This window comes from Anomaloglossus baeobatrachus, chromosome 5 (genome assembly GCF_048569485.1).
Source record: "Anomaloglossus baeobatrachus isolate aAnoBae1 chromosome 5, aAnoBae1.hap1, whole genome shotgun sequence".
NCBI lineage: Eukaryota > Metazoa > Chordata > Amphibia > Anura > Aromobatidae > Anomaloglossus > Anomaloglossus baeobatrachus.
This window is the reverse complement of record NC_134357.1, coordinates 529,788,115-529,806,318: the sequence shown is the minus strand read 5'-3', so window position 1 is coordinate 529,806,318 and position 18,204 is coordinate 529,788,115. Positions and strand designations below refer to the sequence as shown.

The following is an 18,204-nucleotide window of genomic DNA, read 5'->3' as shown; positions in this document are numbered from 1 at the left end:
ATCACACTACTTACCCCTTCAGTGAACAACGTAATAAAAATAAAAAATGTAGCAAAAATAATGTCTTTTTTCATCACATAGCCCCAAAAAAGTGTACTAAAACGCGATCAAAAAGTCATATGTAGATAAAAATGGAACTGTTGAAAACATAATCTTGTTCCACAGAAAACAATCCCCACTCAGCTTCGTGAGTGAAAAAAATAAAGAAAGCTACAGCTCAAAGTTTTGTGCACATGTTGCTTTTTTCCCTTGCAGATATGGTGCAGAAATAAATCTGCAGCATGTTAATTCTTTCAGTGGTCTTGCAGTGTCATTCCATCCCAGAACACATAGAAAACATGTAAAAAATGACCCAAAATTGCGGCAAAAAAATACGGTTTTTTTTCTGCCAGGAGATGCAGATTTGGTGCAGAAATTTCTACACCTAATACTCCGCATGCGCACATAGCCTAAATGTGGTATTGCTGTAATCGTACTGACCCAAATAATAAAGATATCTTTTCTCTTTTACGGTGAATGGCATGAAAAAAAACAATTTGTGAATTGCTGGAATGACCAAAAATTTTATGTGACCCAAAATGGTACCAATAGAAATTCCAAGTCATCTTGCAACAAATAAGCCCTCACATGATTCTGTTGGCAGAAAAATAAAAAAAACTATATCCTTGAAAATACAATGAAGCAAAAAACCTTTTTTTGTAAAAAATGTGATAGTAGTCGCCAAACCTAAAAAAACCCAAAAACTATATAAACCTGGTATTGCTGTAATTGTACTAAGGCCGGTGTCACACTTGCGAGTGCCTCGCGGGTATCTCGCCCGAATTTCGCGTTGCATCACCCGTCACGGCCTCACACTCTCCGGTCAGGAGTGTCTCAGCTGCATAGAGATGCATGCAACCGAACCGACAGAAGAGTGTGAGTCCGTGACGGGTGACGCAACGCGAGACACTCGCAAGTGTGACACCGACCTAACGTGAGGTATAAAGCCGCCTTAACATTTTTACCGCAAGGTGAACGGTTTAATAAATACATAAATAAATAAAGCCAATTCTAAGACTGCTGTTGATTTGTTCATTCTGCCTCCCAAGGATTGCAGTGAGGCGAGGCAGACATTTATCCTGCGCTCTATGATCAGTTCTTACATTGGGGATTATGTGTAAATCACTGAAAAACATGATTCAGACAAAGTTCCCAACTGAAAATGCACTATTATTAGGCAGATGTAGTCACTTTGAACTCCCGTCTGGCCTTTGTTCTGACGGTGTCCATCTTTATATGTCTTTTTAGATGTGCATATGTGTCGCCCCCGTGTCGGCAGCCTGCCGCTACCACTCGGATCCGGATCCACGGTGGCTCGAGGGGTCTCCGGACCCGAGGGGTCGGGGTCGCGTGGCCACCCGGGTTAAAGGGGGGTATTTACAGGGAAAGGTGTTAAAGATTCGTGACGCCACCCGTGGTGCGTGGTAAGATGGAGTACCACCGCTGCGATTGGGAGTACCCGTTGGCGATGGTGTGGGCAGCCAGGTGTTTAACCCATCCATGGGTAGGGGGAATGCCCCGGGACTCGGTGATGGCGTCGGGGAGGTGCCGTCGGGCCGGTAAGGTTTAATTGCGTACTCACTCAGTCCAATAACGCTGACACTGACAACTGTGGTAAACCAAAGTTCTTGATGCCACTGCAGCAGGGAGGGAGCACGCCTGGATCCCGTGCCCGTTGGTGTTGCTTGTTAGCCTGTGAGCTTGGCACCTCTTTTCTGTAGTTGATCCCTTTTAGCATAGAACTAAACGGGTCCCGCTCACCGGTATGGCTAACTGGGTGAGCTTGCTCTCAGGGTTCACGCTTGGTATTTTCTGGACTATGTAGTGGGAAAGTCCTATCCCACCCGTTGCGCTAGTAACCCGTCGTGCCCTGGCCCCTGCCCGGTGATGGCACAAGGCCGCCGGCTGTCCTCCTCGACAGTCCGTGCCCCTTGTCACGATCCCCTGCGACCAGGGTCCAGGGCCAGCCCAACGTCTGCCACCTAGTAGTCTCAAGGAGCCCAGCTCCTGACCTCTCCTCTCGAGAGTCACCACTCAACTGTCTCCTGACCTCCCCTTAACCAACCCCCTAAGTGGGCAACCCTATTCCCTTCAGGCTGTCCACTGGTGTGTCTGGTGGGTGTGGTGCAGAGTGTTCCTAGGGTTTTGATTAGCTTGTTCTTAGCAACACCAAATATCAGGGACCCGTAACCAAGGAGGAGGTGGATATCATGCAGAAGGGCAGATTGCACAATACCCTGTGATGACTTGATAGGCCAGGGCGTCACACATAATAGCGCGGTCAATAAGTTTTATGCTCCTTTGAAAAGAAGGGACACTGCTGAACAGAGGCTAAACGGAGTCTGGATTAACTCTGCTACCTCGTTAGTGAATGGATCCTTCTGGGGTTTCACCTGAATTACGTATTTTGTAGATGTAGATGGAAACCCTAATGTAAGTGCTCAGCACAGGATAAATGTGACCAAATCCAAACTTCTGCACCCTAATTTGCCACCAATAGTATTCAACTCAACCTACTAAAAAACTTGTCTGCACTTAGGTCTTTCATTTGTTAATGGAAATATAGGGGGCTTTCCACATTACTGGTAGCACAAAGGCTTTGGAAAACGCTAATGCTCCCCCCAATAAGAAATCCAGCAAAATCTATGCTCCCAAATCCAAAATGTCCCCCTCCCTTCTGAGCACCACAATGTGCCCTAACCACAGTTAATGTCCATATGTTTGGTATTGTTGTATTGAGAAGATCTACTTAATTTACAGTCTGTGTGTTTCCAGAAGAATAAGGCTTTATTTGCAATTTTTAATTTTGCAACATTCACTGCATTTGACAAAATGGGTGCTTTTTCAGAGACAAAATCATCACTACACTCGTAGATGAATTTGCAAAGGAGTGTATTTCCAAAATGTAGTCATTCGAAGGGTTTTACCCTGTTTAGGCACAACAGGAGCCAGGAGATGCAGATTTAGTGCAGAAATGTCTGCATCCAAATACTCAATGTGCAAACATTGCCTAATCGGGCATTGAGTCCTATGACTTCACATGAGGTGAGGTCACTGAGTTCACCAGAGGTCAGTTTACTTGAGGTCACAGCTGGGGTACCGTAAGAACCTCCAGCTGTGACCTCAGGGGAACTCAGTGATGTCACAGCTGCAGCTCAGTCACTGTGCCCCGGATTCTGCAGTGAGCTGTCATGTTTTCTAATGTAACTGCGCACTGCGACCTCAGTATGTAGCAGACTTGGGATCATTGCAGAACCTTGTGTGGATTACATCAGACCTGCAGGGGTGTTTTGGGGGGTAATAAATTGGAGAAAAAGGGTATTTTTTATTTAAATTAAGGATTTTTCTCGATGTTTTATTATTTCTTTTTTATGTACACGATTAGTAATGGGTGGGTCTCAGACCCCTCCCCATTACTAACCTCAGGCTTGATGACAACTGTGATTTTTTTTTACAAGTCTTAGCTGTCATTAACCCCTTATATTACCCTGATTGCCACCACTCCAGGGGAATTGGGATGAGCTGGGTAAAGTGCCAGAATCTAATGAATGCGTCTATTCCGGAGCGGCTGTAGGCTGCTATTTTTAGGCTGTTGGGGGCCAATAACCATGGGCCTCCCCAGCCTGAGAATACCAACCCCCAGCTGTCTGCTTTATTTTGGCTGGGCATTAACATTAGGGGTACCGGATATCGGTGTTTTTAATTATTAATTTAAATAATTAAAAAAAAACTGCATGGGGTCCATCGTATTTTGATACACTGCCAAATAACGTGCACAGCAGGGGGCTGCAGCCTGTAGCTGTCTGCTTTATTTGCTCTGGGTATCAAAATACAATACAATTATGCATTTATCTTTACACTCCGCAACCAATCACGGACGCTGGCAGTCTGACTGCAACCAATCACAGACTCTGTCACAGAGGGTGGGCTGGAAAAACAATGAATATGCATGAGAGCTAATGAGCGGACCGAGAAGCAGTGTGTCAGCCGGAGACTCGCCAAATATGATTATCTTGTTTTAATCACTATTTTTCTTTCTTTCAAAAATGTTTCTAATATATATCCAGGTGGCCGAACCCTAACAGTAACATGGACTTCCCTGAGAAGTCACACTAGGTGCCCGGTACGGACTCCAAACTTTACAGTTCGGGGTCGCCCATCACTAGCTATGATCCCAGTTCGAATACACTTCATGGTATCTTCTTTTGCTTCTTCATGGATGCACACCAGTTCTTTAGCTTATTATTGATATATTAAGTTGCATGTAGAGATGGGCTGGGGGATGGGATTGAATTGTATGTACTGGTTCTTATTGTGTTATTTGATGCTTTGTAAAAATTTGTTAAACGAATAAAAATAATTAAACAAAAATAATAATAACAAAAGGGACCCTTATAAACCCATCATATGTTACTGTTATTCTATAAAGTGTACTTAAGCAAGGATGGTTGACCTTAGGGAGATCAACATCCAACACCGCGGAGATACCATCACGTGTTTCTCAATGCAGTGATTCTAGAGCAATGCCCCCTGGGAAATATTCAAAACAAGAAAGCCTGCGGAGACACCATCACGTGTTTCTCAACGCTGGCAGGAAACTAGCCAGGTCTTTCACCGGGAAGGAACAACCACGGGAAGGGCAGTCTCCAGTCAAGGAGACCACCTATACCAAACATGGTATCCATCCACAGACAGCTGTTTCGGGGTATTTGCCCCTCATCAGTGTGGAGTAGGAAACTGGCTAGTGGTAGCAATGCCTAGTAGAAGACTACATAAGCAAGGATGGTTGACCTTAGGGAGATCAACATCCAACACCGCGGAGACACCATCACGTGTTTCTCAACGCAGTGATTCTAGAGGGGCAAATACTCCAAAACAGCTGTCTGTGGATGGATACCATGTTTGACATAGGTGGTCTCCTTGACTGGAGACTGCCCTTCCCGTGGTTGTTCCTTTCCGGTGAAAGACCTGGCTAGTTTCCTGCCAGCGTTGAGAAACACGTGATGGTGTCTCCGCAGGCTTTCTTGTTTTTATTCTATAAAGTGTAAACATTTTTTGTGGGGGTCAGGATATTGAAACAATTGAGTAACTATTTAAAATCAAAGTCCCCTTAAACTCAATAATATGTATATTCCCAATAATGGTGAAATACCTCCTACACTTAGCATGGAAACTTTAAAAAAAGGATCACATTAGCTGTTCCTACAAAAAAGAAATGGATCGTAGATGTAAATAGTAACTTGAAACATGAACATGTTTATTAGTGTAATATGCATAAGGTAAAGACATCGATTCAGACATGGACATTGTGGGTATAAAGAAACTGTAATGAATGGCAGATCACTGAGATTTTTTTGGTGATGAGCGAGGTAGAGGGGGTTGCAATACCCTTATTCATACAGTGAATATATAAATATAAAATAATGTGATACATTTATGGTAATGTATTGGTTTTTAGATAACCGATGTGTATTAGTAACTGCATATATTTTAATTCTAATGTACGTTCTAACTTGCTTTTCCTTTCTCATTTACTCATTTGTCGTTACTATGACTGTCTCTGTTATGTTTTCTTGTACATGTTTGTAATAATATATGGTTTCTCCTCTGTGTGAGTTCTCTGATGGATAACTAAATCTGATTTCTGATTAAACCATTTACTGCATTCAGAACATGAAAAGGGCTTCTCCCCTATGTGAATTCTCTGGTGTCTAACAAGATTTGATTTATCTGCAAAACATTTTCCACATTCTGAACATAAAAAAGGTTTCTCCCCAGTGTGAGTTCTCTGATGGACAACTAAATCTGATTTCTGAGTAAAACATTTCCCACATTCAGAACATGAAAATGACTTTTCTCCGGAGTGAAGTTTCTGATGTCTAACAAGATGTGATTTATCTACAAAACATTTCCCACAATCTGAACATAAAAAAGGTTTTTCCCCTGTGTGAGTTCTCTGATGGACAACTAAACCCGATTTTTTATTAAAACATTTCCCACAATCTAAACATGAAAATGGTTTTTCCCCTGTGTGAGTTCTCTGATGGACAACTAAACCTGATTTCTGATAAAAACATTTCCCACATACTGAACAAGAATATAGCTTCTCCCCTGTGTGAATTCTCTGATGTTTAACAAAAGTTGAATTGTCGGCAAAACATTTCCCACATTCTGAACATGAAAAAGGCTTCTCTCCTGAGTGAGTTCTCTGATGGGTAAATAAATCTGATTTCTGATTAAAGCATTTACCACATTCAGAACATGAAAAGGGCTTCTCTCCTGAGTGACGTTTCTGGTGTCTAACAAGATTTGATATATCTGCAAAAGATCTCCCACATTCTGAACATGAATATGGTTTCTCCCCTGTGTGAATTTTCTGATGGATAACTAAAGTTGATTTTACATTAAAACATTTCCCACATTCTGAGCATGAAAAGGGCTTCTCTCCTGTGTGAATTCTTTGATGTTGAACAAGAAATGATTTTCTTGCAAAACATTTCCCACATTCTGAACATGAAAAGTGCTTTTCCCCTGTGTGAGTTATCTGATGTTTAACAAGATTTGATTTTCTTGTAAAACATTTCCCACATTCTGAACATGAATATGGTTTCTCCCCTGTGTGAGTTCTCTGATGGAGAACTAAAGTAGATTTCTGATTAAAACATTTCCCACATTCTGAACATGAATATGGCTTCTCCCCTGTGTGAACTCTCTCATGTCTAACAAGCTCTGATTTGTGGCTAAAATATTTCCCACACTGTGCACAAGAAAATCTTTTCTTCTTTGTGTGAATTGTTTTATGAGTAGCAAAAGCCATTATGAGAGATAAACATGTTTTATGTTCTGCACTTGAAAATGGCTTCTTTGCTTTAAGAGCAGTTTGATTTTTAATGTCTATTGGGTGACTTTTATTTTGCTTAACAGTCTGTGATGAATCAGAAGACAGGACCTGTTTAAAAGGATCAGATGATATATCTTTGCTGTGAGGGGATGATGTGATATCAGGAGTAATGGCATTTACTTCTTCAGTTATGTCTTGTGTGATCGCAAAGTCATCTGATTTAAAAATTGCAGATATCAGTTGTCCCTCTGATCTCCTGATACAGTCACCTGCTAAGAATAATATTTTTGAATAAAATATTCTTATAAATACATTTGTATAACATTTTGAAAATATCTAAAGAAATTGCAAGTTATGTAGATAAATGTATTTACTGAAACAAACACAATTGACAATGTGACAATGTAACAATAGACCTCAGAGTAGGAACGTGTAGAGCATGATGTTCAACCCTGTTTATTTGTTCTGCCTCCCAAATACAGGAATAAGGTACATTTTTTTTTATGTAGGCCATAATGATAACAATAAAAACTTACCTGATTGGTAAATAAGTGTTAGAAAATGGCAACTCAAAGAAAAAAAAGTTTGCAATATTCAGAATTTTTTTCATCAATGTTTAGTATTGCCGTAATCAGACTGATGTGAACAATTATGTATCCAGCCAATTTTACTGCAAAAAGAATGTTGTAAAAGCAAATGCTAAAACACAATGACAGAACTGCATTTTTTCGCAATTTCATCCCACTTTTATTCAACTTTTTTTTTTACAGTACATTAGATGGTTAAAGGAATGGTGTCATTCAAAAGTACAACTTGCACCAGAAAGAAACAAGTGCTAACATGTCTTTGTTGCAAAAAAAAAAAAAGGTACATCTGTTGGAAGAAGACAAGGAAAAAACAAAAGTGCAAATTGTTGACTTAATTTACACTTGTTTATTTTCTGGCCTCTCAAACTCAACAATGGCAGCTCCAGTACAAATTCTTATATAATGGACATTTGTAAAATTCTTAACCAAAAATATCTTTCAGGCTCCTGAAGGTAAAATATCCGACCTTTATGTAATAATTTCTGTCTTTTTTTTTTGTTTTTTTTGACAACTACATTTTGAGTGACATTTAGAAAAGATCCTATGGGTGGGCTACCTGGCTCCCATGTTCTCACTGTGGATAATACTAATCTCTTGCATTTCTTATGATTGTGTCCAACGTTGGAAAAGAAAGGGAATTATTAGTCACAGATATTAAAGAGGGATGTGTTATACAAGGTGGATTAAAGAACTCTGATTTCTTTCGTTGTTTGTAGGGATGAGCGAATTCGAACTGTAAAGTTCAGTGGTTCGTACCAGACACCTAGTGTCCAGGGCTCGAACTCAAACACGGACTTTTCATAGAAGTCTGTGTTAGAGTTCAGGTGCTGTTTGGATGCTGAATAAAGTTTGTTGAAAGGCTGCATGCAGCACAGCCAATCAACAAGCTTTTCAGCAGGAGGACGATGCCTGCAGCCATCAAATGTCTACTTAAGCTTGGCTGGTTTTCAAAAATAGAGACCCCACATAATTTTTTTAAATTATTCATTTAAATAACTTTAAAAATGGTGTGCGTCTCCCCTGTTTTTTACAACAAGCCAAGGTAAAGCAGACAGCTGGGGTCTCGTATTATCAGGCTGGGAAGGACCATGGTCCTTGGTCCCTGGTCCTTTCCAGCCTAAAAATAGCAGTCCGCAGCTGCCCCAGAAGTGGCGCTTCAAGGATTTCTTTTTAATTAATAAATTGGTGTGGAAGAGTCTTTATTCAAATAAACTATATTCACTGCACAATTACGGGTCTGATAGATGCCTATCCATAACTATTCATTCTTCACCCCAGCTTTTCGTTTTGGGGGAAGATTCATTTCTCTTTGGATTATTTTTCAAATCAATTCTATAAAGGCAGAATTAGTTCCCTATAAAAAGATTTGATTCATTAACTTTCAGAAGAAATTAAATTCTGGGAATCAGATCTTGGCTTTATCTTAACTCCTTCCTGATTGGGCTATTTCCCGTTTTTTTGTTTTCCTTTTTTCCTCACCTTTTTCCAAAAGCCATAACTTTTTTATTTTTCCATCCACATAGCCATATGAGGGCTTCTTTTCTGCGGGACAAGTTGTTCTGTTAAAAAACACCACTCATTTTATCATGTGAGGCACTGGAAAGCGGGAAAAAATCCAAGTGTGTTGAATTTGCAAAAAAAAAAAATGAAATTCAACAAGGTTTAATTTACCATGGTCCCTATCCGGTTCACTAAAATTGACCTAGCAATAGAATTCTCCAGGTAAGTAGGAATATGTGGATACCAAACCTATATTTAGTTTTTTTCTTAATGAAGTGGTGAAAAAAAAAAAAATCAGGAATTTGTAAAAAAAATAAATAAATAAATTAGGTTTTTCGCTATTTTCTGGGACCCGTAACGGTATCAGGATCTGGGACTGTGTGAGCGCCTATTTTTGTGCCCCAAGCTGACATTTTTACTGAAACTATTTTTGGGTAGATAAAATGTTTTCATTGCCTCTTATTGCAAGGTTGCAGCAGCAGCTAAAATCCCCCACATAATTCTGGTGCTTTGATTTTTTTCTCATTACGCCATTTTCTAATCGGATTAATTAATTTTATATTTTGAAAGATCGGACTTTTATGAATGCAGAAATGCCAAATATTTGTATATTTATTTTAATTGGCTAAAAGGGGGGAATGATTTGAACTTTTGCATTTTTTATTACATTTTTTTTACTTTTACTATATTTTAGGGGACTTAAACCTGCAGTCGTCTGATCGCTTCTACTAGTGTATAGTGAAAATTATGATCTCCTATGAATGTCAGCTACAGACTGGATTTTACAGAAATCTCATAACACGGGGGTGTTCAGCACATACCCAGCTGTCATGGCAACCCATCGCAGCCCTGCGATAATGCTACGAGTAGCACTTATAGCGCACAGAATGATGTCCCCTCCTCTTGGCACGTGCCAAAAGATTGACAGCGGCATTAAGCAGGTTAAAAGCCACTGGCCGATCTCCACTCCACCGGTGGCTGTTAGAGGCAGATGGTGGTTGAATAATACGGCAATCTTCTGACGGTAAAGATGTGGGCATCGGTGTGCGAGCCTGCATCAAAGTTAGGGAGCCAGCATATGACGTACCAGTCACATGTCAGTAAGGGGTTAAACAATGGGAAATAGTTGTGAATTCTGCTAATTTTCTTCTCTACATCAACTGATTGAATATTTCAATTTATGGTTATTCACAGATTGCACCGTCCCCGGCTTTTATGCATAAGATCAGAAATATTAAGAATTCTTAATTGTCTGAAGTGTAACTCAGAGGTGGCAGATCTATTGGGACGGTCGGGAAATTAGGGATTTGTGGGAACTGGTTATCACATTTGTTGCTGAGATGCTGAATATTGCTTTGTCATTTCAGGATCTAATTTCTTCACGGTTATTATCTGTAAGGGGAATTATTTTTAAGGAATAGATAATTTCTAATAATATATTCTCAACCAACAGGTTAGGCCAAGAAACACACTGAAGTAAATTAATTGCTGAGATAAGTATAAGGAAAGAGTTTTGGAAATACGGGCAAGAATTATTGATTGAAGGATTTTCTCTTCTTTTCTTTCTGCTCTGAATGGGTGGGTGTTAGGAATGCAATTAAATATAAAAAGAAGGGGACAAAAAATATATATAATTGTATAATATTTCTTGTGTTAATTAGTTATGAGCGAGCACTACTATGCTCGAGTGCTAGGTACCTGTAAAGAGCATTTTGACAGTCTGACAGACTCAACGCATTTACGGAGTATAATGGAAGTCTATGGGGAACTCGGGCATTTTTCAGGAAAATGGTAGTGCTCGCTTATCACTTGTGCTAATGTGTCTATTGTCTATATTTGAGCATGTAAATAAAAAGAACAAGGATTGGTGTCTTGGCATAAAATCTAGGCCCAACATACGGATTTTATATTTCTTTACATGATTTTCCAAGTTGTCAGTACATTCTACATATGAGGTAAATAGTACCGTATATGCCGGCGTATAAGACGACTGGGCGTATAAGACGACCCCCAACTTCTGCCCTAAAAATATAGAATTTGGGATATACTCACTGTATAAGACTAGCCCGCTCCCAAATGAAAAAAAGTCTGCTTTGATTGCAACATGTTAATTTTAATTCCGCGAGAGCCGTACAATATGTTTTTAAAGGGCCATTGACAGATCAATCGCTCCAATGTTCACTTAGTACAGCAAGGAATGCTCCTCCCTGCTGTATAAAGCCACAACTGGACCGAAACAATGGTACTACACTCTGCTACAAACAGACACACACAACTCTGCTACAGACAAACACACACAACTCTGCTACAAACAGACAAACACACACAACTCTGCTACAAACAGACAAACACATACAACTCTGCTGCATACAGACAAACATACAACTCTGCTACATACAGACAAACACATACAACTCTGCTGCATACAGACAAACACATACAACTCTGCTACATACAGACAAACACACACAACTCTGCTACAAACAGACAAACACACAACTCTGCTACAAACAGACAAACACACACAACTCTGCTACAAACAGACAAACATACAACTCTGCTACATACAGACAAACACATACAACTCTGCTGCATACAGACAAACATACAACTCTGCTACATACAGACAAACACACACAACTCTGCTACAAACAGACAAACATACAACTCTGCTACATACAGACAAACACATACAACTCTGCTGCATACAGACAAACACATACAACTCTGCTACATACAGACAAACACACACAACTCTGCTACAAACAGACAAACACACACAACTCTGCTACAAACAGACAAACACACACAACTCTGCTACAAACAGACAAACATACAACTCTGCTACATACAGACAAACACATACAACTCTGCTGCATACAGACAAACACATACAACTCTGCTACATACAGACAAACACATACAACTCTGCTACATACAGACAAACACATACAACTCTGCTACATACAGACAAACACATACAACTCTGCTACATACAGACAAACACATACAACTCTGCTGCATACAGACAAACACATACAACTCTGCTACATACAGACAAACACATACAACTCTGCTACAAACAGACAAACACACACAACTCTGCTACATACAGACAAACACATACAATTCTGCTGCATACAGACAAACACATACAACTCTGCTACATACAGACAAACACATACAACTCTGCTACATACAGACAAACACATACAACTCTGCTGCATACAGACAAACACATACAACTCTGCTACATACAGACAAACACATACAACTCTGCTACAAACAGACAAACACACACAACTCTGCTACATACAGACAAACACATACAACTCTGCTACATACAGACAAACACATACAACTCTGCTGCATACAGACAAACACATACAACTCTGCTACATACAGACAAACACATACAACTCTGCTACATACAGACAAACACACACAACTCTGCTACATACAGACAAACACATACAACTCTGCTGCATACAGACAAACACATGCAACTCTGCTACATACAGACAAACACATACAACTCTGCTACATACAAACACATGCAACTCTGCTACATACAGACAAACACATACAACTCTGCTACATACAGACAAACACATACAACTCTGCTACATACAGACAAACACATAAACTCTGCTACATACAGACAAACACATGCAACTCTGCTACATACAGACAAACACATACAACTCTGCTACATACAGACAAACACATACAACTCTGCTACATACAGACAAACACATACAACTCTGCTACATACAGACAAATACACACAACTCTGCTGCATACAGACAAACACATACAACTCTGCTACATACAGACAAACACATACAACTCTGCTACATACAGACAAACACAACTCTGCTACAAACAGACAAATACACACAACTCTGCTGCTCTGTGGGGCCTGCACCCGCGGCTCGGCGGGGGGGGATTGGCAGGGCATACATCTGGGGGGTTAGAAGCAGCTCACTGGGGCCCATAATGGGCACAAGTCCCCCTGTGTCAGATATCGCCCCCATAGTGCTGCCCATGGCCCCTATAGATCGCACAAGTCCCCCTGTGTCAGATATGGCCCCTAGGCTGCTGCCCAAAGTAAAATAAAACCCTCTTTCCTTATCTCCTGTCTGGCTCCGTGCTTCTGGTCCTCCACTTCCTGGTTCTCAGTGCGGTCATGTGATCGGCACAGCAGCCTGAGATCTCTGCGTGCCTGATCACAGTGGAAGCAGGGACACGGAGAAACGCTGCAGGGGGTAAGTAAAGCTTTTTTATTTTAGAATGAGCAGCAGCCTGGGGGCCAAATCTAACACATGGGGGGACATGTGCGATCACACTGGGACGCAGGCTCATATAATATGCACCGCTGCTCCAGCCCCTCACTGCGTGCGATTTCAGCACCATTGGAGATGGACAGCGGCTGTGCATATTATATGAGCGGGTGCAGGAGATCAAAGGATGCAGGCCGCAGCGTTCCCCTGTGCTCCAGAGCTGCTGCCCCCACCTCCCCTGGACGCTGCATTGTACATACACCCCCCCCCCCTCCCCGTATATCCGGCGTATAAGACGACCCCCCACTGTAGCCATTATTTTAAGGGGGTAAAAAGTCGTCTTATACGCCAGTATATACGGTAATAATAATTTATTTCCTTAGCAATTTTGCACGTCCAAATTCCTATAGTCAATGAGTGCAGCTGTATATTAGTTGGAGTATATGAAGTGCCGTCAGTTTTCTTATTTTATTGGAGAATAAATTATGACTTCTCTGCATTTAGTGGATCCTACTCACCTGGGTAGTCATACGAAGGAATCTCCTCTTTACACCACTCATCACCCCTCACATATGTCTCTGTAGTAATAATATGGGTCAGATCTTTTCCCTGAAACAAATAATGTAAAAGTCACATCTATGATCAGCTCTAATCCTGCCATCTCCACCGCTCTCATTACACAAGTATAAAACATATAATACTGGTGGATAAAACAAGACTGAGCACAAGACCGTCACAGCCATCTACACATCATAGGGAGATTTCATGACACCTTCTCTCCATCTACCTGATGATCCTGAGGAACATTGGGATTTTCTTGTTTACAGTCCTGTGGAAGAAGAGGATGGGGACATCTCTCTGGTGTTGTCCTCTTACTCGATAGAACTGGAGGAAGCACATACAAGGACTGAATTCTTTCTTTACATACAGATAATTATAGGTCGTGTGTATTTAGTCCTGTCTATCACCTGGTGATGTGAGGGGCTGGGGAACTTCCATCAAGACGTCCTTGTACAGATCTTTGTGTTCTTCTAAATACTCCCACTCCTCCATGGAGAAATAGACGGTGATATCCTGACATCTTATAGGAACCTGACACATACAATGATACCGTCACCCCCCATCCCTTCATAGCATTACTGTATAATCTCTCAGCATTCCCAACAGTGTCACCTCTCCAGTCAGCAGCTCAATCATCTTGTAGGTGAGTTCTAGGATCTTCTGGTCATTGATGTCCTCATGTATCAGGGGATGAGGTGGAGGCCCCGTGATTGGGCTCAGGGGTCTTCCCCATCCCTCAGACACAGGGGCCTGACAGCGCTCACTAGAGGTCTTCTTCACTACTGTGTAATCCTGGTTATGGAGAGACACAGTAATAAATCTCACTACAGACATTTCCAGAGTCCTCACCTCTCCAGTTCTGTCCATCTGTTATTCCCATAGATAAGAATGATGTAATGTGACATCATCAGAATCTCTCACCTCTCCAGTAAGCTGAAAGAGGATCTCTAGGGTGAGGTGTATTATCCTCTCTGCCATCTTGTCCCTGTCCTTCTCCATCCTTTTTTTGTCAATCAGGAAAATTCTCTTATATAGAAGATTTCAACTGAGAGGATCCGATATTGTAGGGACCTGAATGGAAAGATAAGAAAATCTAACATTATAAAGAATCTCATGTAATAATACAATTATCGGTGATAATGAGGGAAACCTATGTGGAGATATAATGTGTAGATGCTGTATTCTTAGGTCGTATACACTGGAACATTAGTTGAATTGATGACAAAGGACAAAGTCAGCTTGTCCCATGTACTCACTACTGTTGGTCACTGCTTTTACTACAGATTGGTTGTAGGGATCACATGTATTTTGGGAATGAGCAGAAAATACTTAGACTGGTGGGGACCCAAGCAGTGGTGGCATAGGCAAACTGGGGGATCACTAATGTGTTAATATTTTTATAATTTTACATTATTCAGTTTTTTCTTCCTTACATCTACTAATAAATCCTATATATTTTTGGCCACCACACAACAAGCAGTTTCCTCCTCAGAGTCTGCAGCTGGATACGTTTCTCATAGTCTCATCTTCTATAATGATAATTCATGTCTGATTTACCGAAATTGGAATATTTGGCCACTACGGTACATCACCATCCGCCTTCGTGGGGCTGTAATCTTCAATCACATTAAATCTGATTTACAAACTCAGAAGTTTGATGTATTGTTAAAGAATCTTCTAATTGCATGTAGTAGGGGGCATTCTCCGGGCTGTAAACTCTGGAATTAGAAGATGCTATAAAAATGGAGGTGATGTATTCAGTGACGGACTCTGGCCAAATATTCCAGTGTCAGTAAATGAGACAAGAATTAGCGCTATGGAAGATGAGTCTATGAGAAACTTATTCATCAGAAGACTCAAAGGAAGAAACTGCTTGTTGTATGTGGCCTAAAATATATAGGATTTATGTGAGGGGTTTTCTGCTTGAAGTAACAGCACAGACAGGAGACATCTGATGCCAATGTCTCAGTGTACATAGTTTCATTATGTGTTTTTTTTTCTGGATTTTTCACCTTAAACTTCCATATATTACATGAAAACTGCCAGGAAAAAGCAGGTGGTAAATGTTACAAAATAAAACTGGCACAAACATCGCTTGTAAATCACCAAGTAAAAAGCAGGAAACACACAGACCCCGATTAATCAGGACCAGCGATGTTCTCATCGGTCTTCATAAATGGTTGTGTTGGAGTCAGACACAACTGATTTCGTATTAGGCACATGTGTCGTACTGCAAAGATTACTCCAGGCATAAATTGAAGTAACATTTCTGGCATAAAAAAAAAGTAACAGCTAGTCATGAATTAGACAAGCTGTGGCTTCATGCCCCCCGGTGAGCCCCCGTTACTGTAAAGGGGGACTCTGCTTCCCACACTTGTCTGCGTATCTATCACAATAAGCTGAAAATTAGTTGAGTGCACCCTACAGACAGTTCTCACTTCCACACCACACTTTTTGCTGCCACCACTCACTGTTTTGATTGGTTAGTGAGTCACAAACTAACACACACACCACCCAGTTGTCCTGAGCGCCTGACAGGTACTCTTCTTGCTGTCTCGCATACACAGGGTAACATAACCAAGTTTTTCTCACACTCCTCCGGGTTTATAGGTAGGTTTAGAGCACTAGGGAACAAACTAATATCATTTTAGATTTCATACACAAAAAGAAGAACCGTGCTTAAAAAAAGGTTACAAAATATGGAACAATAAAAAGACATATATATATATATATATATATACAGGCAAAAATAGTGTAAAATACAATTCACAAAATACAGATAAGTCTTATGAAATGGATCCGTGAGAGCTTCTGGATGAGACCGCTGCAGGAAATATGGACAGATCTACAATGCTCGTTGCTTCTTTGGGGGTCTGACACCTTGGATGACGTTATAAAGGGTCTTATAAGACCCCCTACTCCTCCCTCAGATGAGGTAAAAAGAGGACTAATCCAGTTTTAAGCCTTATTTTGTCAGTTGGTCACATGTTCTGCCAGGAACCTTCTAGAGAAACAACATCTCCGTCATTGTGCTGAACATCCTTCAAGTATTCTATACTTACCACACATGGATATGATATATCCATAATTCAAGGACATAGTGCGTTCCTCTACGTTGCCAGCTATCAACACTTTTTCGATTTTTTCCAGAGATGTGATTATGTTCCCTGATCATGGATATATCCAAAGATTGTATGAAAGTTGGACTGTATAGATATAGCATGGAAAATACTGTAATTCCATTGTCATGTGAGGCCTCTGATATGAAGCCTTGTTCTTGGCCTTTGGGGAAAGGTATCTTCACCTTATATTGATTAGCACCTCTATACTAATTAGGATGTAGACAGTTAGGGGTACTATACACGCTGTGAAATCGCTAGCATCGGCTAGCGATGTCCAGCGCGATAGTACCCGCCCCCGTCGCACATGCGATATGTGTTGATTGCTGCCGTAGCGAAAATTATTGCTACGGCAGCTTTACACGCACATACCTGTTCAGCGACGTCGCTGTGACTGCCGAACAATCCCTCCTTCAAGGGGGAGGTGCGTTCGGCCTCACAGCGATGTCACCGCGACGTCACTAATCGGCCGGCCAATAGAAGCGGAGGGGCGGAGATGAGCGGGACATAACATCCCGCCCACCTTCTTCCGCATTGCCGTCGGGATGCAGGTAAGGAGATGTTTGTCGCTCCTGCGGGTTTACACACAGCGATGTGTGCTGCTGCAGGAGCGACAAACAACATCGTACCTGCGGTCGATCCGACATTATGGAAATGAACAAGGTTACACAGATCAGCGAGATTGTACGCTTCTGTGCTCGTTCATTGTTCCATGTAGGATTTACACGTTGCGATGTTGCTACCGGCGCCGGATGTGCGTCACTAACGACGTGACCCCGACGATATAGTGGTAGCGATGTCACAACGTGTAAAGTACCCCTATAAGTTTACCCTCCAGCAACTATCAGCGACTTGTTGGTTATTCTGTACAGACGCCCTGTCTACTCTCCATCAGATACATGCACACGCTGCGTTTTTTGCTGCTTTTTTTTGGTGCAGTTTTGTTGTTAGAAAGTTCTCACCGGCAAACTCTATGAGAATTCAGATTTGCTGTGCGCACGTTGCAGTTTATTTGTCTGCAGTTTATTTGTCACAAACTTCTGACAAATAAAATGAAGCATGTAAATTCTTTTTGATTTTTTTCCCTGCATTTCTACTAGTGATGGGAGGACTTGCAGATCAATCCTCCACCGACTCAGGGTTGGCAAGTGATTGATCATCGGTATCTGGCCGGATGCCGAGCCCATATAATCTATGGGGAAAGAAATCCAGTGCAAAGGGGTAGGAGGAAGCACTTTATACTCACCAATCACAGGCATGGCTGTCACACTGCT

General features: G+C 41.2%; 1 protein-coding gene across 1 annotated transcript in view; it reads right to left on the bottom strand.

Moving 5' to 3' along the window:
- LOC142312912 (uncharacterized) overlaps positions 1–18,204 on the bottom strand; it is a 131,808-nt gene that overhangs the window by 71,636 nt on the left and 41,968 nt on the right. The window contains exons 6-9 of the mRNA XM_075351900.1: positions 14,219–14,336; positions 14,038–14,135; positions 13,769–13,859; positions 5,606–7,152 (exon numbers count right to left, since the gene is read on the bottom strand). Of these exons, the coding sequence (XP_075208015.1) occupies positions 5,606–7,152; positions 13,769–13,859; positions 14,038–14,135; positions 14,219–14,336 (1,854 nt within the window). The remainder of the gene's footprint in view (positions 1–5,605; positions 7,153–13,768; positions 13,860–14,037; positions 14,136–14,218; positions 14,337–18,204) is intronic.